The 27,271-nt window shown below is 40.2% G+C and overlaps 2 protein-coding genes across 5 annotated transcripts in view; both read right to left on the bottom strand.

The window, feature by feature from the left end:
* arhgap46a (Rho GTPase activating protein 46a) overlaps positions 1 to 12,120 on the bottom strand; it is a 46,509-nt gene extending 34,389 nt beyond the window's left edge. Inside the window, exon 1 of the mRNA XM_077203465.1 lies at positions 11,747 to 12,120. Within this exon, the coding sequence (XP_077059580.1) occupies positions 11,747 to 11,760 (14 nt within the window). The 5' untranslated portion in view covers positions 11,761 to 12,120. The remainder of the gene's footprint in view (positions 1 to 11,746) is intronic.
* A 637-nt stretch (positions 12,121 to 12,757) lies between these two features.
* The window catches only part of sulf2a (sulfatase 2a), a 35,558-nt gene continuing 21,044 nt past the window's right edge, over positions 12,758 to 27,271 (bottom strand). For all 4 annotated transcript variants that reach the window (XM_077203461.1, XM_077203463.1, XM_077203462.1 and 1 more), the window contains 19 exons: positions 26,852 to 27,091; positions 26,585 to 26,736; positions 25,525 to 25,694; positions 20,137 to 20,287; positions 19,129 to 19,304; positions 18,914 to 19,042; positions 18,770 to 18,835; positions 18,400 to 18,523; positions 18,100 to 18,298; positions 16,944 to 17,187; positions 16,740 to 16,836; positions 16,145 to 16,239; positions 15,996 to 16,055; positions 15,708 to 15,877; positions 15,462 to 15,604; positions 15,242 to 15,350; positions 15,098 to 15,131; positions 14,147 to 14,200; positions 12,758 to 13,782 (listed from right to left, as the gene is read on the bottom strand). In XM_077203461.1, coding sequence (XP_077059576.1) covers positions 13,752 to 13,782; positions 14,147 to 14,200; positions 15,098 to 15,131; positions 15,242 to 15,350; positions 15,462 to 15,604; positions 15,708 to 15,877; positions 15,996 to 16,055; positions 16,145 to 16,239; positions 16,740 to 16,836; positions 16,944 to 17,187; positions 18,100 to 18,298; positions 18,400 to 18,523; positions 18,770 to 18,835; positions 18,914 to 19,042; positions 19,129 to 19,304; positions 20,137 to 20,287; positions 25,525 to 25,694; positions 26,585 to 26,736; positions 26,852 to 27,091 — 2,444 coding nt within the window. In that variant the 3' untranslated portion in view covers positions 12,758 to 13,751. The remainder of the gene's footprint in view (positions 13,783 to 14,146; positions 14,201 to 15,097; positions 15,132 to 15,241; positions 15,351 to 15,461; positions 15,605 to 15,707; positions 15,878 to 15,995; positions 16,056 to 16,144; positions 16,240 to 16,739; positions 16,837 to 16,943; positions 17,188 to 18,099; positions 18,299 to 18,399; positions 18,524 to 18,769; positions 18,836 to 18,913; positions 19,043 to 19,128; positions 19,305 to 20,136; positions 20,288 to 25,524; positions 25,695 to 26,584; positions 26,737 to 26,851; positions 27,092 to 27,271) is intronic.

The raw sequence follows: 27,271 nt of genomic DNA, 5'->3' as shown, positions 1-27,271 counted from the left end.
TTTTTGTTTGTTTGCTGCATGGTAAAAAAAAACAGTATATATACCCTGTATTTGTTAAATCATGGGGTGCGTCGACACGCGCAACCACACGCGCCTAAAGACATAATCGCTGAGCAAGCACAATGAAGCAAGGCAAGCGAAAAGAAGTAGCTACTGTGTGGGACCATTTTGACAGAAAGGGCGACGAAGTTACTTGCAAAATATGCTACGTGGTATTAAAATAGCAGTAGGCCTAGTGCAAGTACAATGCAATATCACTGGCGAAGCAAACATCCACAAGCAAATGAAAGGCGCTTTCCGAAATTGGCCACTCTAGCGAGACGTCATCTCTGTATTCCCGGGACATCTGTGCCATCGGAGATCCAGACTCACCCCACATCATGTAGACATATTACTTTTTTAAGTAAAAACTAGACAAGCTGTGGATTGAGGTAGGCCTGCTATTTTTATTTGACGAAAAAACGTAGTCTGATGAAAAAAAGCGTTTTTTTCAAAGCTTCAAACTGATTCAGTGTTTTCTTTTTGTCATCTTAATTTGTTAATTCTTTAAGTTAAAATAATATATTTAGTGTTGGTCTATTTTGGGTGTGGAGAAGGTTCACACACGTTTCTTGAGGCACACACACACACACAAGGTCTCTCGCTCTCTGCAGTGCGCGCGCTACACGGTTTGGAGCACAGTATGAGCGTGCTCTTTCTGTCTCGCTCGCTCTAGATTCCTGGAGATTTGAACTAATTTGCGGGCATCAGGCAGCCGCTATCAATATGCGGGAGACTCCCGAAACTTCCGCAAGACTTTGGATGTCTGGAACATCCACCCGCCAGTGTGGCGGATAGCCTTTTGAGATTTACTCGCCAAACGGAAAATCTACCCGCATTTGGCGCTTGGCGGGTGCTAATTTCGGACCCTGCATGGTACTAACTAAACATCTTCAGAATGAACACAGGGTTAGATCTGGACCCTGGGGTTGATATACAGTAGTGAATTAAGGTGCAGCAGAATACTCCAGACTGCTAAAAAAGCAGGCACCAGTTGTGCCAGCATGAGAGAGACAGAAAACGACGGAGGATCATCTTTCCGTGTCACTGAATGGACAGGACACTGAAGTAAAAATGCACACAACAAGGATAAACTACAACAGGTAAACGTGTCAGCTGTGTGGACACAATATCGATAACAATTCTCATTTTTAATAAATACCTATATGGATTCCTAAATCTCAGAATTTCTTTAGTTTATACTGTTTTCTGCTGATGCGTGAACTTCATATTACTTGAAGTGCACCTGCCATCCAATAATCGCAATATGCTTTGTTCCTTATAATAAAAAAAGACTCAGCTTTCAAATTATGTCGTGTTTTATCACAAAATACACAAAAGAATAAATGTTGTTTTGGCGCTCTTTACAGATGTGGTTCAGTTCAAGCGGCACGTGAACAGATCATCTCTTTGTCTTTACTACTAGTTATAGCACAAAATAAACATGAATGAACATCAGAAGGTATAATGAAAGAAACAGTAGGCTACAACTTACTGAAATGCATCATGTCTCGTGTAATCGCTCTATCAGTTTCAACAGTGAAAAGACGTCAATAAAACAGCTTGTAAACAATAAGCCATTAAAAAAACAGTTAGTCAGCTAGAAAAAAATAACTACAAAGAGGAAAATTTAGCTAAATATATGCACTATATTACATATCCATTATATTTGTATTTAACATTTTGTCTACATGACAGGGGCGGATCTACAGGGGGGCAAGGGGGGGCAGGTGTCTCTTACGAGTCTATTACGTTAGCCAAAATCAGCGGTCAAATCGCTCCCTCGTGATTTGTAAGAGCACTCTTCCCTTTTATTACCCTTTTTTTGATTTTTGTAAAGACATACAGCTTAATAAAAAATATAAATTGTTTGTATCAATAACGTTTACTGATGGTCGCCGTTACATTACAACAGTTAGGAGATCGATCATTTGATTAGCTAAGCAAATCCAATTCCTCTCAGATATCACAGCAATGAAACCAGGTTACAACTGGGGAAATAACAAATACAATTAGGATTATTATATTAAGTAGTCTAAACATAACTGGTGTGTGTGCATGTGATAAATCTTTCTGATTTTATATTTGTTATATAGGCTATTATTAGCTACATGGACCTATAGTGTAATGTAATACAAGGTAGGGGTGGAACGGTACATGTATTCGTATTGAACCGAATCGGTACGGGCGTCACGGTTCGGTGCACGAATTTACATGTAGAATGCATGGTATAAAAATAAATAAAACTCTAAGTAGCAATAAAATTCCCTCAATTCACGTTTGGTCTGAACGCAGCATATTGAACAGACTGCGATGTCAATATTGCAATGCTGAACTGTGTGTGTACGCGCGCGAGAGAGGGAGAGGCGCGATCGAACTGTGTGTGTGCGTGTGTGTGTGTGTGTGAGAGAGAGAGAGAGAGAGAGAGAGAGAGGGAGAGGTGCGGGCGCGATCGAACTGTGTGTGAGTGTGTGTGTGTGTGTGAGAGAGAGAGAGAGAGAGAGAGAGAGAGAGAGAGAGAGAGAGAGAGAGAGAGAGAGAGAGAGAGAGAGAGAGAGGCGCGGGCGCGATCGAACAGTGGAAACAAAAACATTCTCCGTAAACATATAAATCAAACTGCAAAGTGTTTACATATATTTGTGTACACTCGCAATAAAACACAACATTGTGCTTTTGTCACACTCTCTTGTCAAACTGTAACCTACAACTGTCACCCAACCAAAATCGCACGCACACACACACACACACACACATACACACAGTTTTACTTTTAAATTACACATTCTACATTGATTAGAGAAAATCAAATGTGTTTTTTAATGGTAGCCTAGTATTATTTTATACAGAAATCAATTATTTATAATTCAGATGAGAATAAAGTTAGGGTTAATTAAAATCAAGAAAAACAAATATATTGATTTGAAATATGGCAAATTAATTTTAAATTCATTCAAACATACCAAACATATCGCAAGGTCTTTGTCTTTTTATTAATTTAATTAATAAACTAATTAAATTATATAAAACTATTGTCAGTGCACTACAAATAAACTGGTTCTATGCCTTTATTAATAAAACTTATTTAAAAAATACAAGGCTTAAGACATTTATAAAAATGCCTTCTGCATTTTTGTTTTGCTTTTCACTCCATTGTACCGAAATCGTACCGAACCGTGATGTCTGAACCGAGGTATGAACCGAACTGTGACTTCTGTGTACCGTTCCACCCCTAATACAAGGATAACCAGAGGTTTTCACATATTGACTTTTGCAGGCAAGAGTAGTTGAAGAAAGTAGCTGGATCCTAACCATTAAGGCTAAAAGTCCTTGGACACAATTATTGTACTTTTTTTTTATATTTTCATTTTGCTTGTTATAATTTTACTTTTTAAAAGATGCACGGTTTTGTTTTGTTTGAACACTGCACTGGGCTTATTCCTGTTCTGAATTAAAAACCTTTGTAGTGTGTAAGGGCATGATTAAACAATAATACTTTGTTTTTGTGTTTGTTTTGTTAAAGCAATTCACATATAGGGATTCCCACCGTCTGCCCCTGCCACCCTGCCAAGACCTCTTGCCACCCCTTTGCCCCCCCATGTAAAATATTCTAGATCCGCCACTGCTACATGATGAGAAAAATGGAAGGAGCTAAAAAATAAAATTCAACACTGCCTTTTGCATGTGAAGAGCTGCCTTTCCCCAAATTTACCTCTCATATTTTACTAATGAAGAACAATTGACTGGATGTGTGCAAGACATATGGCAATGGCCAAGTGATGCTGGAATAATTATGGACAGTGACATTGGCTCAGATTCTGTGTTAAGAAAGATGAATTCTTTGTGACTAAATATAGTTCTAAAGTTGGAAAAGACATTCAGTTCCCAGTTAAGGTGAATCTAGTTCCCAGGACATCCACAAGATTGATGAAAATGCTGATGCTGTAAAAGGAGGGCAAACCAATTAAATGTTTAAAAAAAATTAAAACATATGTTTACTCTTATGTGGCACTTACAAAAGAAATGTACCACCTATTTTCTTTTTCTTATAGGAGTCAATGGCTTCTTATAGGAGTCAATGGCTCCTTCATTTATTTATTTTTGTTTTGTTTTTCTGGAGCCCTGTGCAGGTTGCTTTTGCTAATTCTGAAAAGGGCAAATGTTTAGAGCGGACCAGGCCTCCATCAGCAGAGGTACAGCTGCTCCAGTCCATTTCACTTTTATTCTGCCTGGCTTTACGGACCAAGACCAACGCTGGCTTCATTTATCTTTGTGGGTAACATGTCAGTACTGATATAGGTGGCTGTGTGTTAACAGATTGGTTACAGGAAAGCATTTTGATAGATGGCTGAAAGCCAGCAAAAGAAGAGAAAAATAAGGTTAAACAGACACAGTTCATTCATACACAACAGGACATGGTATGGTCAGAGTTTCCTACACAAGAACGAATGTGAGAGCAAAAAAACAGAAATCAGTTGTTTGTATTTGTTTACAATAAAAGCGATTTATTTAAAACTACAGGCACAGGGCCTTCGATTGAATTAGACATAAGAAAATAAGCCTATCCCTATCAAAACCAGAGCCTCAGCATTATCTTATTGGGGCCCTCTTATAAATACTGTCAACTCAAGCTAGATTTAAAAACCACAATAAATACAATCACAGTCATCTGTTTGAATATTATGTTTTTAATGTATTTTATTACATATTTAAGGTTTTATTTAATAACAAATAATCATATTTGGATTTCTTAAAAAAGGTCTATTCATTTTTGGGCTGCTACACACTGCAGCTAAATACAGATCTCACTCTTGTTGATTATTTACAGAAGTGAAAATCACATTCAACAACCAAATTAACATTTAAAAAAAATATCAGATCCGATTTGAACAACTATAGTAGTTGGTAATATAATGACGTCACTCTTTTTTGAACGCTGACAGCTCGTCAAGAGGTGCGGTGTTAGAAAACCACAGAAACAGAGACATGTATGTTATTAGATGCCAAAATTTGTATCTTGCTTTCCTTTAAACTTCTTTCTAGTTAAACAGCTGACTTCTCTCCGGTGATGTACACTAGTCTTCTCCAATGTTGTTTATTTGACTTAGTATCATGTCATTTTGCTTCCAAACTAAATTTCTCTAGTTAAGGATCCTCAGATATTTTTATTGGAAAACAAGAAAATAATTTTTTAGATTTTTAAATCACCCAAAAATCTGCAAAGAGCATATGGCTAATGTCTCTTGCTTTTCCTGAGATGATGATAACTAAAGCAGATAGTATTTTAGTGTTGTAGTTCAACGAAGGAGGGCTTCAAACTGTCTAGCCAAATTGTAGTATGTCAGTATCATATGCATGACAATATGTGAGAATTCCACCCATTACTAATGGATAATGGGGTCATGACAATGGAGAGCATTGTTAACACAACCATCAGCCTCTATTCATTTGGAACAACCCCCTTTACAATTAAAGCTCTCACGGCACTGATGGCCAATCAGAACACGAGTCGTGCCTCAGCGGGGGTGTGTGGCTTTGGGGTAAGGATAAGGGGTCTGAGATGCTGAACTACAACCCCCTTCCGAGAATTCTTTCTATATAAAGCAAGAAAAGTTTACCTCTTTGGGATGATGCACTGCCTGCCTGTATGTGTTATACGGCTGTTTTTGTCCGCACTGCTGCTGAACTACTTCCTGTCTCCACGGACAGTGTTGCTGGAAATTTCTACTCCGGGCGGGAAGTCTGTAACTGCCAAACAGCAACTGTGTTAGCAAAACAATAAATCTTCTTTCTAGAGAGGACAAATCTGACAAGCCCACTGTTTGCAGGCCTGCACACCCACAATTCCAAGGGCCTTATTCAGGACAAACGAGCACACTGACAGCAACAGTGAGATGTGAACGGACATGTGTGAGGGGCTAAGACACACAGAAGTAGCAGAGTAGATGTGTGCTCAAATACAGAATCGCTTGTCTACTACCAGCTGTCAGCGTCAGTAATAATACTTCTTTCGAATGAACATCTCATTTTGAAATACAGAAACAACTGTAAAGATTTAGCAAGATCAACTGTTCCCTGAGCAGACCTTCCGTGCTAAACATGATGATTTTATCATAACGTGTCCAGTCAGAGTCAGACGGGCAACAAGTTAAAGTCTTACTTTTAGTGTTTCAAAGTATCAAATTCAACGCATCAAATTTCCTCTCAGGTCAGGCTGAGTGACTGGGTGGGAGCAGGGTCAGAGGTCACCAAACCACCTCAAAGGACAACATTGTCAAAGCAAACTCCTAGGAGATGGGAATTGGGAGCCCTGAATGCCCAACTAACTAGTTGTTAAAGGATTAGTTCACTCCAGATTTAAAATTTCCTGATAATTTACTCACACCGATGTCGTCCAAGATGTTCATGTCTTTCTTTCTTCAGTCGAAAAGAAATGAAGGTTTTTGAGGAAAACATTCCAGGATTTTTCTCCATATAGTGGACTTCAACTGGGACCAATGGGTTGCAATCGGCGTCCACGACTTCACGCAATACGTAATCACGTTGGAAAGGTCACGTGTGATGTAGGAGGAAGGTAGGGTAGAGCGAAAAACTCAGTACAGTACTTCACTACAGTAAACACTGAGTCGGTACTTCCGCATGAGCACCAGCTAGACTAAATAATGTGTGAAGTCGTGGACGCGCATCGCAAAGCTAGTGCAATATGAGCATTTGTGGTTAAAAAGTATATCAATTTAAAAACATTTTTTAGAAAATGACAGATCATTTCAAAAGATAAGACCCTTATTCCTCGGCTGGGATCATGTAGAGCCCTTTGAAGCTGCATTGAAACTGCAATTTGGACCTTCAACCCATTGGTCCCCGTTGAAGTCCATTATGGAGAAAAATCCTGGAATGTTTTCCTCAAAAACCTTAATATCTTTTCAACCTTAATATCTTTTCAACTGAAGAAAGAAAGACATGAAGATTTTGGACGATGTGGGGGTGAGTAAATTATCAGGAAATTTAATTCTGGAGTGAACTAATCATTCAATGTTTGTTTCAGAGCTTAGTAGAGAGTAAGTAAGGACAGGATAAAAATAATGCTTTCAAGTTTTGGAGAAGATTAGCATATTAACAGTACAAATTGTCAAGGTGGAGTCAACAACTGCATTATAAGTGCCCCATCCTGAACAAACACAGGAATTAATACCAATAAAACAATTAAGATAACAACACTAATATAAAAATGTTTCACATGGCTATGATCAAATAATGCAGTGATAAAATAATGTCCAACTGTTATTTGTTAGCTCAGTAATGTTGGCCCATAAAATCCAAAACATGCAAACGGGTTAAACTGATGTGTGCGTTGATGAATGTTAATTATGTGAATATAAACAAATTTGGAATCGTTTTATGATCTCTTTATGAACTTTTTGATATGTCAAAGTGGTAGTTGTGTAGACTGTCAATGGAGAGTGCAGGATTGGCTCAGATTTTATTAAAAATATTTTCATTTGTGTTCCGAAGATGAACGAAAGTTTTACTGGTTTGGATCAACACAAGGGTAAGTAAATGATAACAGAATTTTAATTTTTGGACGAAATAACCCTTGAAATGATGTGTCTACGAAACGCAGTATTTAAAAGCAATTAGTCAACTAGTCGTTAAAGTCACAATGTAACATTTTGTGACGAACATCAGTGTGAAACAGATTATTGAGAAAAATAAGGGCAGTTCTACCCATCAGCTGTTAACTGGATGGAGGGAGACCTGAATGCATCTTGCAAAATTGTAAGAAAGGACCAGGGTTTCATCAAGAAAGAAATGTAAGCTGTTTTCATGGGATCAAAATAATGAGCCCAAAATTTAGCTTTATAAAAAAATCCATAGATAAACACATCACAATAAGATCTATTTACAAAAAATGGTAGGGATGTCCCGATCCGATACTCAGTATCGGTATCGGCTCCGATACTGCCATTTTTGCCGGATCGGGTATCGGTCAGACGAGGCCGATCCAAATCCGATATTGTGCGTTTACTTTTCTGTGTTATTGTTAAGCCTCACAAAAGCATAAAGCACCATAAGGTTTTCGTGCACTATATTATGAGTGTTCGGAAGCCATACTATAGTATAATGTAAGATATAAATGAATATTTAAGTCATTAAATTCAAGTTCACGTAAACTCCCTACACGTAAACCATCCCTCCGCTGCGGCTGTCAATCATTCTTCATTCAGCAGCGCGTCGCGTTCACTTACGACAGATGAAACTCTCTCCAAGATGTTTCAATGTTACTATTATTATACTTGATCTGTAGATAAAGCTCTATGGTTTCGCATAAAATGACTATCTTGCTGGACTGTATTGCTGTACCTTAATCATGTTCCTTTCTACCATGTGTCTGTTAGATCACAACACTAGTGTAGAGTCAGAGCACTATAATTGTTCTTCACGCGCACAGTAACTGAAATTTAAAACTGTTAAAAGAAAAGACTCAATAAACTATTGCATAGATAGATACTGTATAATACACTATGCATCATTATGTCTTTCCTTTGTGCTTTGAACTTTTCAAGGCGGACTCGACGCGCTGCGCGCTGTGACTCTGTGTTGTTTCAAGCGCATCATTCTGCGCTCGGTATGCGCACAAGGGCTTTGTGCCGGACTGTATTACAGCCTTTCATAGTCATATCATAATACTTTTGCGCAATGGAAGATTATTAATAGCCTTTTTTGTTATGTCCTATCTATCATATGTTGCAGCCTCATTAAACAGCTGTTCTATACATTTAAAATATGTCTTAATTTTATAGTAGACTATATATAAAATAATTGATCTTTTTGATTTTTGTTATCTTGTTTTTCATGAATGTATTTTACAACAATACAAAGAGCAATGTGTAAAGTTTTACCAAATTTAGTGCTACACTTATTGTGTCTTATTTGTTTCCCACTAAATGTATTTTTTCACTCAATGTTCAGATTTTATACAATTATTGTGCACTTGTGATTTTTCTAGACTAAATTTTACTGCTGAGTTATCAACTAATCTAGTTTATAATATAATTTTTGTCATAGGTTATGATCATTTTTGTATTCATTCATTCTGTATTAAGTAGATTGTGTTTAACACCAAAAGAGTGATTATTAGTTCAACACACAGAGTTATAGAAATTCTATTTGATTTAAAAAAAAAAACTGCGCTGGTATCGGATCGGTATCGGTCGATACTCAGAATTTTTGGTATCGGATCGGATCGGTTCAGAAAAAATGGTATCGGGACATCCCTAAAAAATGGTAGGATGAATTTTCACATACCAACTTTCAGATGACTAGTCGTTTTTTTTAAAGATATGGAAATTCTTTCAAAATTGCTCATTTAAATGTGACGCATTACAGAAATGCGTGCAACAGAAAACCCAGTGATCTGTCAATGTATTTGCCAGAGCAACAAAACTTTGAAGTACATGACAGCTGAAATTAATGTAGACCTAGGCTATTTTTTTTTTTTAACATACTATTTGTGATGCACAGATTCATAGTATATCATCTACACAAAAGAACAGAATCATCCTCATCAGATCAGATGAAAAACAAAAAACAAACCTGGAATAGAAAAGCAACTCATTGGCGCGCGAGACATGGCCTCAGGCTGAGCACTGGAGATGGGTGCTTTTCACATTGAGCTCAAAGGTCTTGTTAAAACACTGGTGCTAAACTGCTGTCACAATGCTACGTCCTCCCTTTGTCTGAACACTATTGTGTACCAGATATGCAAACAGGGGAAAACATCCTATTGTAAGATCTCATTCTGGATCAAAGATAAACCTCAGCCTGTCAAAACATACATTTACACTCACTAGCTGGAACAGACCATAAAAGTGTCCATTAACTTCAGTCAGTGTTCTTATCATATTAGAGTTTCTTTAAAATGGTGCAAAACTGAACACATCTGAAGAATTTAAAAAAAAGCTTCAAACTTGAGATTCATAGAGACATGGCAATGTTAAAAGCGTCAAGTGTCCAATGTCATGCCCCTGCTCAGCTTCTGAACAGGGAACTCGGAGAGAGGAACAGAGAGCCATCAATACAACGGCTGGATCAAAGCTCGGTAGTGTGTTACATCAAACAGTGCACACTCACAGAAGTCTTTCAAACCACCTCTTTTCATCTATTTACACTTCAGCATCTGTGTCATAATCAAGCTCAGGGTGGAAAAAGAGGTTAGACTACATTTTAATTTAATGAATTTAATGAATTCGTACAGCTGTAACCCTTCACTAAACAGATGCTCTGTGTTTTTCTGGCCGTGCAGCACCAGCTAAAGCAACATGCGTCCACAGCTCACATTATGTGACTTCAATGCTTCTAACCACAGTAAAGGCGACAGAAGGTATTGTTGGATATCAAAGAGGGTTCTGGTGGTTTCCTGTAACCATCCGCCGATATTAGGAATTAGACCACATTCAATATCTGATACAAGACTGATTCTTGAATACTGGAACAAAAACGTTAAAAACTAAGCATACATTACATATCAAGGAATTATTGTGATTCAACATGTTCTTCCATTTTCTCTCAAAATGTGCATTTGTCAGGTAAAAAAAAAGATTGTAACATTATTCCATACATATTTATTATATACAAAACCTGACAAATCTAGCAGTTCAATTAATGAATAAATAGAGTGTACGGATCTTATTTTAAGCTCCATCTACTGAATTGTCACCAAGCCATCATTTGGTGTATTAAATGCACTAATATGTTTTTTCCTGAAGAAGTAGTAGTCTTGCTAATAGGACGGTCGTAAAATTAGGGGGGAAATTGAAGTCTTAATTAGATAAATTAGATAGGCTAATAATTAAAAAATCATCTTTATCATTTGTATGATGAGTGTAAATATCACGATTGTGAGAGAAACAATATATAAGCAAAATTAAATTATATACAAAAAGTACATATCATAAGAGCTTGTGATGTTGTTGAACTCAAATGGAGTGAAATATAGAAAGATCTTCAGGAAAAAAATCTGACTTTGATACGTCCTGATTTTATTTATTTATTTTAATAAATATGTGGAGACCAAAAGTAAGGACACAGTTGTAAAACATTAAAAAGTGGCAGCCAACTACATACTAGTGGTGATCATATCTAATTACTTAAGAATGGAATGAAAACAAATGGAAAGCCGGGTAAAGTTGTGAAACTTGTTTTGTTCCATATCTCAAGAAGATCAGTGAACAGGACTGTAGTTTATCCTTTTTTTATCAGATAAGATCAGTCTGAGATTACAGTAAGAGGAACACCAAGTTAGTCAAAACAGCCAATAATCTGTGACTGAGCTATGTTTATAGTGAAGTCGGTTCAAATAAAATCAGTTCAAATACATATGGAGGAAACAGTTGGCCTCCGGCAGTGATGCTGATTTAATGACACGACTGAACAAACGACAGCAGCAAACTGAACACAATTTCACTTGACTGACTCCTCGTGAGTCGTGGGAAAATCATCTCTCCATTCACACAATCTCCATATTTTCTTTCATAAGGATTTATAGCCGACATCTTAAGCAAATTGAGTTGTATTTATAGTTTCCTAGTAACGTTAATAGTTAATTTACAGGTCCAAAACTAGTTGAGGGGCTAACGTACAAGAGAGACACCGCGCTAACTTCACGTGTCAAAAACTTGGTTAATTGTCCAAAAGAAAGATTCAAACTTACCTTTTCCCAGCCATTTCTTCTCACATTGTACGGTTAAACCACAAAAAAGTATAAAAGGATAGCGTAAAGACGGTAAAACTTTATCTCCTCGGTCTGTCGGACGTCCTGCGCGAGGGCTTCGTGATATGTTCAGAGTCCTGAATGCTCGCGCGCCTGTGCTGGCTGTGTGCGCGTGAGCTGGTCTGGATGGCTGGGGGGTGTCTCGTGAGCACCGCTCTCTCTCTCGCTCTCTCCACCCCCTACACACAGATACTGAAACTCCGGTTTAACTTACCTGGCTGATACGGAGTAAATGTGACGCCCAAAAAGTTTAGTAAAACAAACTATATGTGGTGGAGAGTTTTTTATGTTGGTTTATACTGCACGACAGGTGCAAGTTCAGGTGGAGTTGGATTAATATATATTTGATTGCCTGAAGGGATTTACAGTAGGCTATATCGGATTATCCGGAAAGCGCCACCTGCTGGCGAATAAGGCAACACAACGGAGCACAAAATGTCGTTGTAGAATAGTTAAGGTTAAGGCTGCTCTTTCTGATCTCGAAGCCTGGTTTTAGTTTCTTTTTTTTTTTTTATGGTATCCCATCCTGGCTCAAATTGGGTTCAGATGATGTAGCTGATCATCAGCCACATGGTAAACACAAACCACGGAAACTAACACCATGCAGGGAAAACAACCAAGACCAGCAAACCAGCTTAGACTGGGTGACAAAAACAAGATGAGAGACCAGGACACACATACATATATCTTATAAGTAAAACATAAAATTTAGAAGATTCATAAAAGGCAAAAAAAAATAACTAAGCTGGTTTAAATGGTCTCCCGGTTTTGGATAAAGTATTTGGATGGTCTCACAGTCTGATGAGCTAAAAAGTGCCCAAAACCCAAACAAAACTAGCCAACAGACAAACACGAGAGACCAGTAAAGACTAGTCAATTAGTTTTAGACTGGTTTTAGTTGTTTCTTTCTAAAACAAAAATATATATGGGGAATATGAAAAAGGCATAAACCTGGGTATTTAACACTTTATTCACCAACTACTATACCTTCATTGCTTTCCATATTTCAAGTCAATGGAAAACAGCAAAAAGGGAAGGAATTGGTTTGTAATGACACCTACACAGATATTTGAATTTAACTATTATAACACATCATTACTCCAACACTGTTTTAGTATGTTATTCATAAGTGCATTCAGATAAACATAAAACATTTGTTAGACTGAGGGTGCTCTCTTTTCAGAACAGTCACAAAGAGAAACTACCATATGTTCAGTCTGGTAAAAATATACTAATATTTACATTAATTGCACATACATTCAAATAGATATTATGCATTCAGTTCCAAGTGTTAACTTAAAGTAGCACCATGTTTCAAAAAGCAACATTTCCATGAACGGAATCACATAAGTTGGTGACATTATTATTATATAGCACAACATGTGTAAAGTATCATGACGTTTCCTTGGGATTTTCAGTTTGAGAGTAATATTACAATATCCACAGCAGCAACTAGGTCAGAGTACGTCGGCCCTGTATTTAACACAGTATCTGAGTCCCACAATCACAGTCTTACAGGAGGAATAATAAAGGAGTAGTGTGTTTATAGATGACAAGTTTATATCTCAATGATGAGCCATGTGAGTTTTCTTGTCTTATGAGAACAGTGAAGGGGACTGATTTTAGCCACGAAATGTTAGGTGCTGGGTTGGATGGAGATTGGCTTATTTAAAAAAAAAATCCATCAAAGTCCCTTATGGTAAAAAGTTTCCATGGTAGATGTCTTTCATTAAAAAGTTCCCAAAACTGAAGTGAATCAAAAACTGTAAATAGAAAAATGCATTGAGAGAGAAAATGAGATGGCCACACTGATATGACTCTCTCAGAATCCACACTTCATAATAACTGGACGTTTGCAGAGTTTACTGGCTGTCCTCAGGTCAGGAGTTCATTAGTTCACATTCCTCACCTCTGTGCATCCTTCACAGTGGATTGTAGTGATAAACTAACCTACCCATCCTTCCCAAATTTGGCCCCTGTGTAAACAGACAATAAAAAAAATCTTAATTCTGATAACAGGAGTCTATGTTTGAGCAAAGTAAGAACAACATAAAGAGAAAAGAAAGTCATGTACAAAACGAGGACAATGTGTAATTATGGCAGTGGGGCAGTCTGCACCACTCTGTACTTCGTTAACACACTTTTTCTTATCAGTAATGAAGGACTCTTGTCGTCACGTGTGCATCTAAAGGAATGTCCGGAGAATTGAAAAGCTGCTCATGCAGCGAGGGACAGCATGCACATACATTGTATGACAGAGGGAGGAGGACTACTGAGGATTAGTGCTGATAACTGGCTGGCTGAATTATATTAAGCAGATGGTGTGTACAACAAACTCACATTGATTTGGAGGATGGTTTCTTCACTTTTGGCCTCTTTCGACGATGAAGGGGCCTGAAGCATGTGGAGAACACACACACACACACACACACACACACACACACACACACACACACACACACACACACACGTTGGGTTTTCATTTTTTATGGGGACTTTCCATAGACAATGACTTTTATATTGTACAAACTGTATGTTCTATTCCCTAAACCTCTCTACCCCATGTCATTATATACATTTGTGACTTCATAAACCACATATACAAACGCACACACGCACACACACACACACACACACACACACACACACACACACACACACACACACACACACACACACACACACACACACACACACACACACACACACACACACACACACACACACCAAAGATGGGACATTATTTATTTCCCAAGATCCAGATCTGTTAAAGCCTTTATAACTAACTTTATAACTAATAAATAAATATTATAGAATATATAATAATTCTTTGAAGTCTCTTATGCTCAACAAGACTGCATTTAATTGAGCAAAAAATAAGTAAAAACATTAAATATTAAATAGTATAACAATTTAAAATAAATGTTACTTTTTTTGTAAAAAGTCATTTATTCAAATGATTGCAAAGCTGAATTTTCAGCATCAATACTCCAGTCTTCAGTGTCACATGATATTTCAGAAATAATTCTAATGATCTAAAAGATTTGGTGCTCAAGAAACATTTCCTGTTATTGTTGAAAACGGTTTCTGCTTAATATTTTTGTGGGAACCGTGATACATTTTTTCAGGATTCTTTGATAATATTTAATATAATATTTTTCAGCAGACATGTTTAATTGATCAAAAGTTAACATTTATAATGTAACAAACGATTTCTTTTTCACATATATACAGAATAAAATATATAAACATATTTTTAATCAGCCATAAAATATAAGAATGAAACCATACCTATAATCGTACAAAGAGTTTCTTTCTTTACCACCTGTAAGAGATATGATGAGTCACTTGGTTATAAATTGTATATTTATTGGTTTTATGTTGAAATGCAACATCAAAGCAAAGATTTTAAATCAAACACGTGGCATGACTCACCTGTCTCCTGATTGCACTCTTTGTGACCTTTGCAGCTGCGCAGTTTCATGAGCTCCTGGTGCATGTGATTCACCGCATCACGATCAAGCGTGCTCACGCCATTTATCAGCTGCACACAGCAAAAAAACAACAGTGGAAATTATAGCGGTTCCCATGACTACTTGACAAATCTTATTAAATTATTAAAAATGGTAAAGGAGATAAAAAGATAAAGATCTACCTGATAAGGATCTGTGTTAAGATCAAAATACTCCAGGAAGCCAGTGGCAAACTCACAAAATAGGAAGTTGTGCGTCTCATTGATAGTCCTCAGACACCAGTAAGTGTTATTGTTGGCACTCGTGCAAGCACAAAACGTCCCCACTGACAACACAAAAACATAATTTTAGTGAAATTATATAATAATTTAACTAGTAAGTAAAAGTTTTGTGGCATAAAACAACTGGGGTGATGTGCTATGCGGTACTTGTCCAGAAGGGGGCGGTCTGCCAGTGTTGGTTGTCATGTGTGAAGCAGGTGAGGCCAGGCATGCTGCAAGTGTCATTATTACGGAGGCGCTTCAGGAGCTTCCTCAGCTTCTTCCTGCGTTTCTGCTCTTTCATCAGCCACTGTTTCTTATCTTTGGAGGTCATTCCACTTAGATTAAAAGAATAGATGTCTTTACTATCAACTGTCTAAGTGTGTGTTAGATTACAACATTAGGCATTAATGTGCCTTCCTTGAAGTTAATGACAGATGATGAATGAAAACCTACTTGACAGAATGTATCCGCCCTGATTTGAGTTTGAACAGTGCTCTATTGTTGTACTGATACCTTTAAAGCAAATATTACATGATTTTTTCTATTGTGTAAAAAAGAGCAAACCAACACTTAAGCAGTTAATGAAAGTATGAAAAGCTTACGTGTTTTGGTTACATTCACACTCTTTTGGTCGAACCTGCTTTAGATGCCCTTTGACCTCTCTGAGGTTCTTTATTTTGGTCTGCAAAGTCTCAATCTTCATAAGAGAAAAAAGTGGTTAAAAGTAAAACCTAACCCAGCTAACTAAAATATGTTCTAACAAGGTTTTGTTAAGTTATGGAAACGTTTTCTGAATGTTCAAAATGTCCCGTTTTTAACATTTTAAAAATGTTTTTTTCTTGGTTATACAAATGTTAAGGGAACATTACATTTGATAAGTTTGCAAACATTATGGGAACGTTACTTTTGAATGTTCTCTGAAAATTCTGAAACAAGTAACATTCTAAAATGAAATGTTTCAACAAAAAAGTTCCATAAATGAACTATAAAAATGTTTTTGTGCTGTTTTGAGAACATTATTAAAGACTAGATAACTTTAAACAAACATTCTATTAACGTTACTGGAAGAACATTTGTTCATAACTTGGAGAAAACCTTGTCTGAACGTCCATGTTAGTTGGGAATGTAGTAAATTAAAGCATTATTTTGGTTTGTTTTCATTAAGGTTGTATTAGAACAATTTAACCATGATCTTACCTCATGCTCAATGTGTAGTTTGTGATCTTTCCATGCTTGTAGAGATTTATATAATCCACCATCACACCTGACTGTGTCATTCATCAGAATTGAGCATCTGAACAAAAAAGAAAAGTTTTACATAATGGAAACCACAGATTTGTTCCTTGTTTTTCATTGCCACTAGCTGTTATCATCCACAGTAACTGACTGTCTGTAATGAACCTGTAGGTGACTTTAAGAGCAGCAGGTGGCGTGAGGGTGTTGAATTTGGCGTCTGCGGGTCCCATTCCGCTGTATTCTTCATTCTCTCCATACACTGCCTGCTTTCTGCCAAGCATAAGGCTGGTGTTCAGATTGAGCGGCTGGTAGCCCTTCTCCAGGTCCAGAGTGAACACATCTGAGTCCAAGTTATACGTGACAGAGCGGGCCCAACGATTCCGTGGCAAACTCTTCTTGGCCTTCAACTCTGGAATATTGTATAAGGACTTTGTTACAGATACAGGTATTTTATTGCTTATACAAGATCAAATTAGACCATGACGTAGATACGATAGTAGTTAATGAACACGATTCCTAAAAATAAAAGGAACTGGTAGAATTTTTTTTGCATGTAAAAAAGAGCACTCCAGACCTTCTGCAAACTATCTCGTTTTTGTTCCAAGAATAAGGAAATAATGCAGATTTGGTATGACATGAAGGTGGGCATGGGCAATTTGTTTCAAAATTTTAATTTTGGTGTATACGGTTTTGATCTGCATTATTATCCGGTTAGCCCTTTTTGTCTGATGGCACTCAGGCTGCAAAAAGCATTTCTTCATTGGCTGCCATTTAAAATTAGCCATGTTTCCTGACTTATTTTATTTTTGCTATATATAATTTTGCTACATGCAAATATCTGAAATGTTTCATTATATTATAGTAGATGTTTACTAGTTCCATTTTTGGGGGGGATCTTGAAAGTATAAAATACATTTCCTTATTTTCGCAAATTTTAAACTTCACACTTCCAAAGAGTTCCAAGCAACTGATACATTGTAGCTGCCTCATGAGTGGGAATGCTAACGAACAGCTTTTTCCAGGCCTCCTTGGAACTAATCCCATTAATATTAATAATTTAAAATTGTGATTCAAATATTTTGAATTGAATAGACGAGACAGGAAATAAATTGGAGGAGAGAAAGAGGGCGGCAGGATCAGCAAAGGATCTTAAGCCAGGACTTAAACTCAACAGCTGCGCTATATGTCAAAGCGCTGCCCACAATGCTGTGGCTCCAAAATACACAATTATTATTAGTCTTTTCCATTAAAAAAAAGACTCCAAACCACTGAGCAAGCAAGAAAACCTGGACAAAATATGTGAAACTATACTGTAACACACTCTTTTTGGTGAGTGCCTTCTTCCTCTTGAGAGGCATGTTGGGTGCACAATCACAGTGGACTGATGCTGAATGAGCTCCGTTGATCTCTCGCCTGTTAGCAGCCATCAGGCCCAGAGCACGAGGTGCATAGAGACCCGCCATCCCTTTACACTTATACAGCCTCGGCATACCAGTGGAATCCTCAATACACTGCCACTTCTGTACAGAGGAAGATTGGTTACTTAGAAAGCACTAGACAGATGGCAATCACTGGAAATAATCAAGGGAATATGCCATGGTAATTGAAAGTGAATATTTACCTGCCCTGGTTGCTCACAGGGCGTCTGGTACTCAGCTCTTTGACACAGGTCTCTGACCCGCTGAAACTTTGGCAGCGAATTCTGTTCCACCTCTTTGCCATCTGCTAGCTTATGCAGAGGCTTCCTGTAGATCGGAAAGAGATCACATCAGGTTGCCACTCAAAAACAGCAAAGAATTAGATACAGCCCCTATTCGAAATTTGTAGATGTGTCCGATGTCAGTGTGCCATCTGGTGCCTCTCTAATGGAGTCGTGTCTAATCAATTTCTGGGGTTACGAATCTTTTTCAGAGCGATACAGTGTAAGAGTTTGTGATACGGAGTTCAATTAAAAATGCATGGGTTCATCTGGCCTGATCAAATGTACTCACCCCCTCTCTACCAGGAATGAATCCCTCCACACTTTCACCTTCTTGTAAGAATGAAACCTGGTAAAACTGGAAGAACATAATGAGGAAAAAGGCTGTGTTTTTAAATTGTAAGCATGAAATGTTTATGTTGGAGTATTTTAGCACCTGTTGACAGGTTGTTCTGTTTCCAATAGCTTGAGGATGGACTTGCCATCCATCTCCAATGGAATATCCAATCCGGCCATGTCCAGCAAGGTAGGGGCTAGGTCTACATTCAGGACTATGTGAGGATTACTGCAGGAGATCACAAACTTAGAATCAACAATGTGTTATTTTTAGCATTTTGCAGTAAAGTTGTGAGCTTAATATCTTTGACTCACATGCCACCTGCCTCCACATTCGGCCCTCTCAGGTAGAAGGGGATTCGAATGTCAAAATCATATGGCATTGATTTGCCCTTCACCAAGCCAAACTGGCCAATGTGATAGCCATGATCAGACATGTAAATGATGTAGGTGTTATCAAGCTCCCCAGTTTCCACCAACATATTGTAAACCTGTGGGGGATGGATAGTAAACACCACGTTACAAATTCTATAGTTACACCCGTCCATTTCTACATTTTTCTGTACATTTCAGTGGCATCTCTCTTATGTTTTAGATGCTGATGTGCCTCACCAGAATCACCTTTATTGCCAAGTACTGTGGGTTTACATGTACAGGGTATTTGTCTTGGGCTTAGTTCAATTGAAAGAAGATTCTGGTTTTGCTAGTTATACTAGTAAAGTGACAAATATTATTGCTTTCATAAAACAGTTTTATAAACAAGATGTTAATATTGTGTAACTTACACTAGCAGTACTTACACTAGCAGTACTTACACTAGTTTTCTATTCAATCATTTTCTTTTTAATAGAAAAAGTCAGTTTCAGTTTGTCCATTTTTGCTCTGCCAATGGAAATAATTTCAAACGAAGCCACTGAAGAACAATTGCGTATCTCAGAGCAATAAACAATAGTTGGCATGTCTTTCCTGAATCTGAATATGTGTTTTGAATGAATCAATTCATTGAATGATTTACTGACTTACTCATTAACAGTGACTTCTTGGTTAATTCCTGAATGAATCAGTGTTTTTGAATGAATTATTAAAATTACTCACTCATTCAGTCAATTACTAGAGTAACGATGTAACTTGCAGAAGGAGTCAATGAAAAATTTGCACTACAAACGGACAGACCAGCGGACTGATAAAAATCATATCAGTACTGTCAGCACTCTTATAACACCACATATACAAAAAAAAAAAGAATATGTATAAGGATTGGAGCTAAATTCTATGTAAAATATGATCTATGTGCTATATTGTAAGGTTATCATGATCTGTGACCTTCTCAACGCTGTCATCCACTGAAAGCAGGGTCTGCAGCCTTCTTCTCTGTAACATATTGGTGAACTGCATGTGCACAGGCTTCATGGGTCCCGTGTAACGCAGGATCCAGTGTTTGTCTAGGTTGGGGGCATGGTTGTAGCTTGGTGTTCTGAGTGGGACATTTTCAGAATTATTAAAAGCTGTTTTCTGTGCCATTGGAAGAAATTACACATTTGTTATACACTTTACTTCTCTATGAATAAAACTTAACATTGTTGTCAAGGAAAATTAGAGTCACAGTCCTACGTTTTTGTCCATAACTTGAGTGTTCAAACGTCTGTTAATGGAGAAGATTTGTGTGTAATTCATTGTGTGCTGCTGGTGCTGAATAACATTGCTGAGAAATTTCATTGCACTGAATTCTGAAGTCTTGTTTCATATTGTAAAGGCCAATGCATTGTCTTCTTTTGGTTTGCACTGTGATTTGCAGTGCTCATTGTATAATGAGCAATTAAAATGATAAAAAACAATAGTAAAATAACAGTGAACTTGTGTGCACATGTGTTTAGATAAAATAGGATGCTAATTTAGTTTATGTTACGTTAGGTAACCGAGTACGTTCTCTTACGAGAGGTTCTCTCGTATTGCAAAAGTATAGCTTACGCTACGGGAACCCCCTGTCAACGCCGTGCGCGCCAGCATCCACTTATGAGTTCCAGAAAGATACGGGGATCCCAGATCAGAGGGAATAAGCGCATGTAATATAAGCGCCGAAAAACACTCACAGGGAATACAGAGCGGCGATGCCGGTCAATGTATAAGCATATACCACATAACCTGATACAGTGCAGCTCAACCAGAAGAGCTAGTCACATGAGAGTAGTTTGCGCACGATAGTACCTGGGCAGATCTGACCTCTCACTTAGACTGATAGTAGTTTCGCCTACAGGGCGGGAACTTCCAGATTGTAGAATCTGACAAAGGTGGACAGGGAGGCCCAGCCCGCCGCCACACATATGTCATGGATAGAAATTCCACTGGACCATGCCCACGAAGAGGCTACACCTCTGGTGGAATGAGCCCTGACGCCCAAGGGGCATTGCAGACCTTTTGCTGTATAAGCAGCTGCAATCGCATCTATTATCCACCTGGATAGACTGTGGTTCGAGGCAGCGAGACCTTTGGTGCGCCCACCAAACGAAACGAAAAGCTGCTCAGTGCGCCTGAAAGGGGCGGAGCGCGTAATGTAAACTATCAGCGCCCTGACTGGGCAGAGGAGATTAACACCACTCTCGCCATCAGATGCTGGCAGAGCCGATAGCGAAATGACGTGTGCTCTGAACGGTGTGCCAATCACTTTAGGAACATAGCCATGTCTAGGTTTGAGGATGACTTTTGAGTCATTCGGTCCAAACTCGAGACACACGGCGCTAACAGACAGCGCGTCTAAGTCCCCCACACGTTTGACTGACGACAGAGCGATCAGAAAAACGGTTTTAAGTCGTAAGTATTTTAGATCCGCAGAGTCTAAAGGTTCAAAGGGGTATGCTTTCAGGGCCTCGAGGACCAAAGAAAGATCCCACATAGGAACTGAAGGGGGGCGTGGGGGATTCATCCTCCTGGCTCCTCTGAGGAAGCGGATGATGAGCTCGTTCCTGCCCATCGACTGGCCGCGCGTCGATTCTTAGAACGCTGCGACGGCTGCCACATAGACTTTGAACGTGGAGGGGGACCTTCCCTTTTCCAATAGCTCTTGAAGGAAACTGAGCAACCGCGGAACCCCACATTTCAGTGGGTCCAGATTTTTGTCAGCGCACCATTTAGAGAACACAGACCATTTAGACGCGTAGAGCCTTCTGGTAGAAGGAGCTCTAGACTGCGTGATAGTGTTCATTAGGGCCAGCGCCTCCTCGTTCTTTGAAAAGAACTTTGGGCAGTGAGCGTTGTATTGTGTTGCAAATATGTCGACTTCCGCTTTGCCGAAAAGGTGCCATAGCAACTGGACTGTTTGAGGGTAGAGGGACCATTCCCCCGGGGGAACATTGTTCCTGACAGTCTGTCTGGGCCGTCGTTCAGATGGCCTGGCACATGCGCCGCTCTCAGCGAGCGCAGGTGGTGCTGAGACCAAACGAGGAGGCGTTCTGCCAGATTGCATAGATTTCTGGATCTGACACCGCCCTGGCGGTTCACGTAGGACACCACAGACATGTTGTCCGATCGGACTAGAATATGGTGGTCCTGTATAAACGTGAGGAAACGCTTCAGCGCATTCTCGACCGCTATCATTTCCAGACAGTTTATATGGAGGACTTTTTCCCGGTCTGACCACAGGCCAAAGACTGGTCTGCCCTCGAAGAGCGCACCCCAACCCGTGTTGTAAGCGTCTGTCGAGATGACCTTCCGGTATGAGACCGTCCCCATAACCACTACCCGCTGGTACCAGTCGGCCACTAACCAGGGCTGCAGAGCTGTGATACACATCTGAGTCACTCTGATCCGGGCACAGCCTGACTTCCAAGCTCGGTGAGGTACACGAGCGGCCAGCCAGCGTTGTAGCGGGCGCATACGTAGCAAACCCAGCTGAAGTACCACAGCGGCTGAAGCCATGTAACCCAGCATCTTCTGGAATGTTTTCAGAGGGGCGGTGCTGTCCTTCTGGAAAGACGCGGCCAGTTGCTGAACACAGCGCCCGCGCTGTGTTGACAAGCGGGCCGTCATAGCCACGGAGTCCAGTTCTTTTCCTAAAAAGGAAATTGACTGACTGGGCATTAATGAGCTCTTGGTCCAGTTGACCGTGAGACCCAGGCTTTCCAGGTGACTGAGGAGCAGAGCTCTGTGAGACAGTATTTCTGACTCTGATTGTGCTAGAACCAGCCAATCGTCCAGATAGTTCAGAATTCGCATGCCCTGATTTCTCAAGGGGGCGAGTGCCGCGTCCATGCACTTCGTGAATGTGCGGGGTGCTAAGGACAGACCGAACGGCAGGACGGTGTACTGATAAACCTGTCCGTCGAAGGCGAATCTCAAGAATGGCCTATGACGGGGTATTATCTGAATCTGAAAATAGGCATCTTTCAGATCGAGAGATATAAACCAGTCTCTCAGGCGAACCTGCGCAAGGAGTTGTCTGGTTGTAATCATTTTGAACGGTCTTATCATAAGAGCTTTGTTCAAATGTCTCAGATGGGTCTGAGACCCCCGTCCTTCTTGGGCACGGGAAAATAACGGCTGTAAAATCCTGACTCGCTCAGAGAAGGAGGCACCGGTTCTATGGCCCTTTTGATACCCCTGGAAACGCTTCCCATGCTTTTATATTTGCAGCTAGGGGCAGAATGACCTCCGGGTTCTGATCGCCGCGCTGTGCGGGCTCGAGAAACTGGACCGGAGGAATGAGCGCGGTGCGCGTGCTCTGTGCTTGAATGGGGCGGCTCGCTGACAGCAATAGCAGGCTGATTCATGTATAGCGTCCCGTTAGCTGTGATGCGCGAGCGGCGCCGTGGGCGGCGTGTATGTTAGTAAGCGTGGGCGCTCGTGAGCGGGCACGGGACTTACATTCATAGCTTGACCGGTATGAGGCTGCACTTTGTGACGCGCGTCTAACGCCGTGGGCGAAGTGCATGTTAGTAAGTGTGAGCGCTTGTAAGCGAGCACGAGACTTACGTTCATATTCTGACTCATGTAAGGCTGCACTTCGTGGTGCGTGCGCGACGCTGTGTGCGAAGTGCTTGTTAGTAAGCGTGAGCGCTTGCGAGCTAAATAACTCACTGCAGTAGCCTGTGTTAAGGGGACTGACAGGGCGAAAAGCTTTGACGGTGGTCCGGCCGCGGCGAGACCCAACCGTCTTTTCTCTCCTACTGTTGCTAGGAGGACTTCGCTTGCTCAGGTTTCAGCTTGGGGGGTGCGGTCTGCTGCGGTTAGCTGAGCGCGATCTGGGGCGGCCGACCTGTCGCTGCGAAGATTGGCTGGACTGTCTCGGCTGAACTGGGCGCTGTGTAGTGGCTCGTGCAGACGGCCGGTCACGTGGGCGACCTGCAGCGGAGCTAGCGCGACGGACAGAAAACGGTCGACGAATCCGTTCACTGCAGATAGAGGTCAACGGCCTGTGAGAGGAGGCGCATCAACTCAGCGTCCACTCTGGTGCGGGCCCTGCCGGATTCCTGGGTCGAGGAAGCGGCGGAGTGCTGAGAACTCGACCAACCCTCACTATCAGAAGCCAGGATATAACATCTGTCCATAGCGGCGGGTCCTTGCGCCTCATCGTCAGACGCGGGGGCAGAGCGGGTTGTAGGCGAGGCTCGAGGGAGGGACTCCGGCGAGCGTGTCGCAGCAGCCGCAGGCTCCGGAGGTCTTTGGGCGCAGTCCCACAAAGGGCGGAGTGACAGCTTCAGTTTTGCAAGCTTCGAGTCGAGCCCGCAGGGTCGACATCGGAAGCTCTTCACAGTGCTCACATCTTCCGGTAGAGAGGGCAAGAGCAGAGTGGTTCGGTCCCAGGCAGAGAGTGCAGATAACGGGGCGGTCTCCGACGCTGAGAGGGGCTCTGCACGAGCCACAAGTGGAGCGAGGCATCTAGAAAAAGACGTCTCGCACTCTTTTAGATAGTAAAGAAAGGATACGTTGACGGATAGCGTAGCTGGCATGGAAGGCTGAAGGTGGCAAAGATAGCCGGCTTCCTCAGGCACTGTCCTTAGTTGGCTTGTCGCTGTTTCGACGGCGGCGGCGGCTTCTCTAGATCCAGCGATGCGTAGAGCTCGCTGAAGAGATGAAAATCAGAGAATTCAGCCTCCGAGCCTGCTTATATACGCAAAGCCACGCCCATTCTGGCTGGCTTCGACGCTGTGATGGCGCGAGCGCCCTTTATTGGACGTGACATCACGTCGGGCTCAGTGGTAGGCTGGAGCAGTTCCCGCAGGGCAGCCTATGAGCACGCTAGACAGCCTACTCAAGGTCTGCTAGCTACGGCACTGCGTTGACAATGGATACAAAAATTAAGGATAATTTTTTGACTTCAATATCTCGAAAAGATTAATCTTTCCCATAGCGTAAGCTATACTTACGCAATACGAGAGAACCTCTCGTAAGAGAAATCATTTGCCTGAGGCACTGTGGAAACAATTACTGTACACAGAATACATAATCAAACCTCTGTTCCTGCAATTAACCAAGAAAGTAAGTCATAAGAGGTGGTTCATTAAAAATAGCTAATTTGTAATGAGAATAGTGGCTATAGTACTATACAGTGAGCATTATTTATTAGGCTGTCGTATCTCAAATAGCATGAGAACATTTGATAAAGTGCTGGAGACTGAAAAATTTAAACCGAATGAGATTTATGAAGCTATAACCTCATGCAGACTGTGAATTCTCCTAGTGAGTGAGAGAGAGAAAGAAAGAGAAAGAGGGTCTTACATGTGTTGCGATGCATTGGGGAAGGCGCTGCTGTACTGAGGTGCTGCATCCTCCGGCCCATGGGGGGCAGCGTGGCTCAGGACCATCATCACAGGCCTGTGCGGGTACATCCTCTTTGACATACGGAAGTAGTTTATACTGTCATTTGTGATTACATCAGTGAGATAGTCCTGTAAAAGTAATAAGGGAAGTAAGGGAAATCTGTCTGATACAAGAAAGTATCAATATGTGTTTAATAAACACATACACTAAAGTTCAAAAGCTTGGGGACGGTAAGATTTTTTGAAGTTTTTGAAAGAAGTCAGGATGTTTTGAAAGGATTCCTTCATCAATATAAAGTTGAAAAGAACAGCATTTATTTCAAATGAAATATTTTTGTAACATTGTGAATGTCTTTACTGTCTCACTTGATCAATTGAATGCATCCTTGCTGAATAAAAGTATTAATTTATTTTATTTTAAGAAAAAGAAATAGTTTACCGACTCCAAACTCTTGCACATTGGTGTATAATTTAATCCTTGATCATGTTTGTCTATTATTATGTTCAAAGATTCGACAATATTAAAACTTTGGCTGAGGCGATCATAAGCTGCTAATTATTTTCATGTTATGAGCAATAACTGATATATAGCCAATATTAATTTATGCTGTTTTGTCTATATGAACACTAAAGTCAATCGTTTTAAACACTACAAGGGAATTTAGGGATATTGGAATGATATTCATTTTGCAATTTGCTAAAGATTACATTTAAATACATTAATAATTTATTGACACTGTTAAAGACGATCTTTACATTACCATCATATTGTGGCAAAGTTAATCTACAATAAATTAAAAAATAGAGGAAATGAGCATGCACAGCTAATAATATCTTAACTCTCTAAAATCGTCTGTCAACCGATATGATACCAATACATTGCGCGTCCTTAAATATGTTGGGTAAATACTGTGAATGAGCTAAACCAATATGACAGTTTTACACTTGGTCTACTGTATATAGGAAAATTTCATAAGACAATGTTCAGTCATGTTCTTTGAAAAGAGACAGCGGACAACCTTCGGATACTCCGAGCCATGCTTTTCTCGGATACCGTTCCGGCACAGTGTGTAGTTGTAGAAACGAGAATTCTTCACCAGAGCTACCCATTCTCTCCAGCCAGGAGGCACATAAGAGCCATTATACTCATTCAGGTACTTCCCAAAAAAGGCTGTAACAGAAATGGATTATTTTGAGATCAAAAAGCAACTTAACTGAAAGAAATTTATGAACATAATTCAGTATTGCAAAAATACTACATATACAGATCCATGCTGTTTACTAACCTGTCCTGTAGCCTGAATTGTTGAGGTGGACGGCAAAAGTGTGCGGTTCATGGTGGGCCTGCCAGGACGGTGATGAGCAGTTCTCGTTGTTGGTGTAGGTGTGGTGGTTGTGCACATATTTCCCAGTCAGGATGGAGGATCGAGAAGGGCAGCACATCGGAGTGGTGGCAAACGCATTGGAGAAGTGGGTGCCGCCCTGCATCATTATGCGCTTTGTTTTGTTCATGGCCTGCATGGAGCCTTTAGGGAAAAACAGGCAATATATGTAGATTCGAAAAAGAGGGAGACAGAGCAAAAGAGATGCAGATTATTTTATGTAACAGATGCTTGACCATAAATTTCCTCCCTAAAAGGGTTCGAGTGAAAAGCCTGAACAAAGACCAGCAGTGAGGCCATTATGTTGCCACTTCAGTGATTAAA

This window comes from Siphateles boraxobius, unplaced genomic scaffold, assembly GCF_051911475.1.
Source record: "Siphateles boraxobius isolate OS27281-9 unplaced genomic scaffold, OSU_SipBor_1 5, whole genome shotgun sequence".
In the NCBI taxonomy this organism is placed as follows: domain Eukaryota; kingdom Metazoa; phylum Chordata; class Actinopteri; order Cypriniformes; family Leuciscidae; genus Siphateles; species Siphateles boraxobius.
Note: the sequence above shows the minus strand (reverse complement) of the source record. Positions and strands in the feature narration are given on the sequence as shown.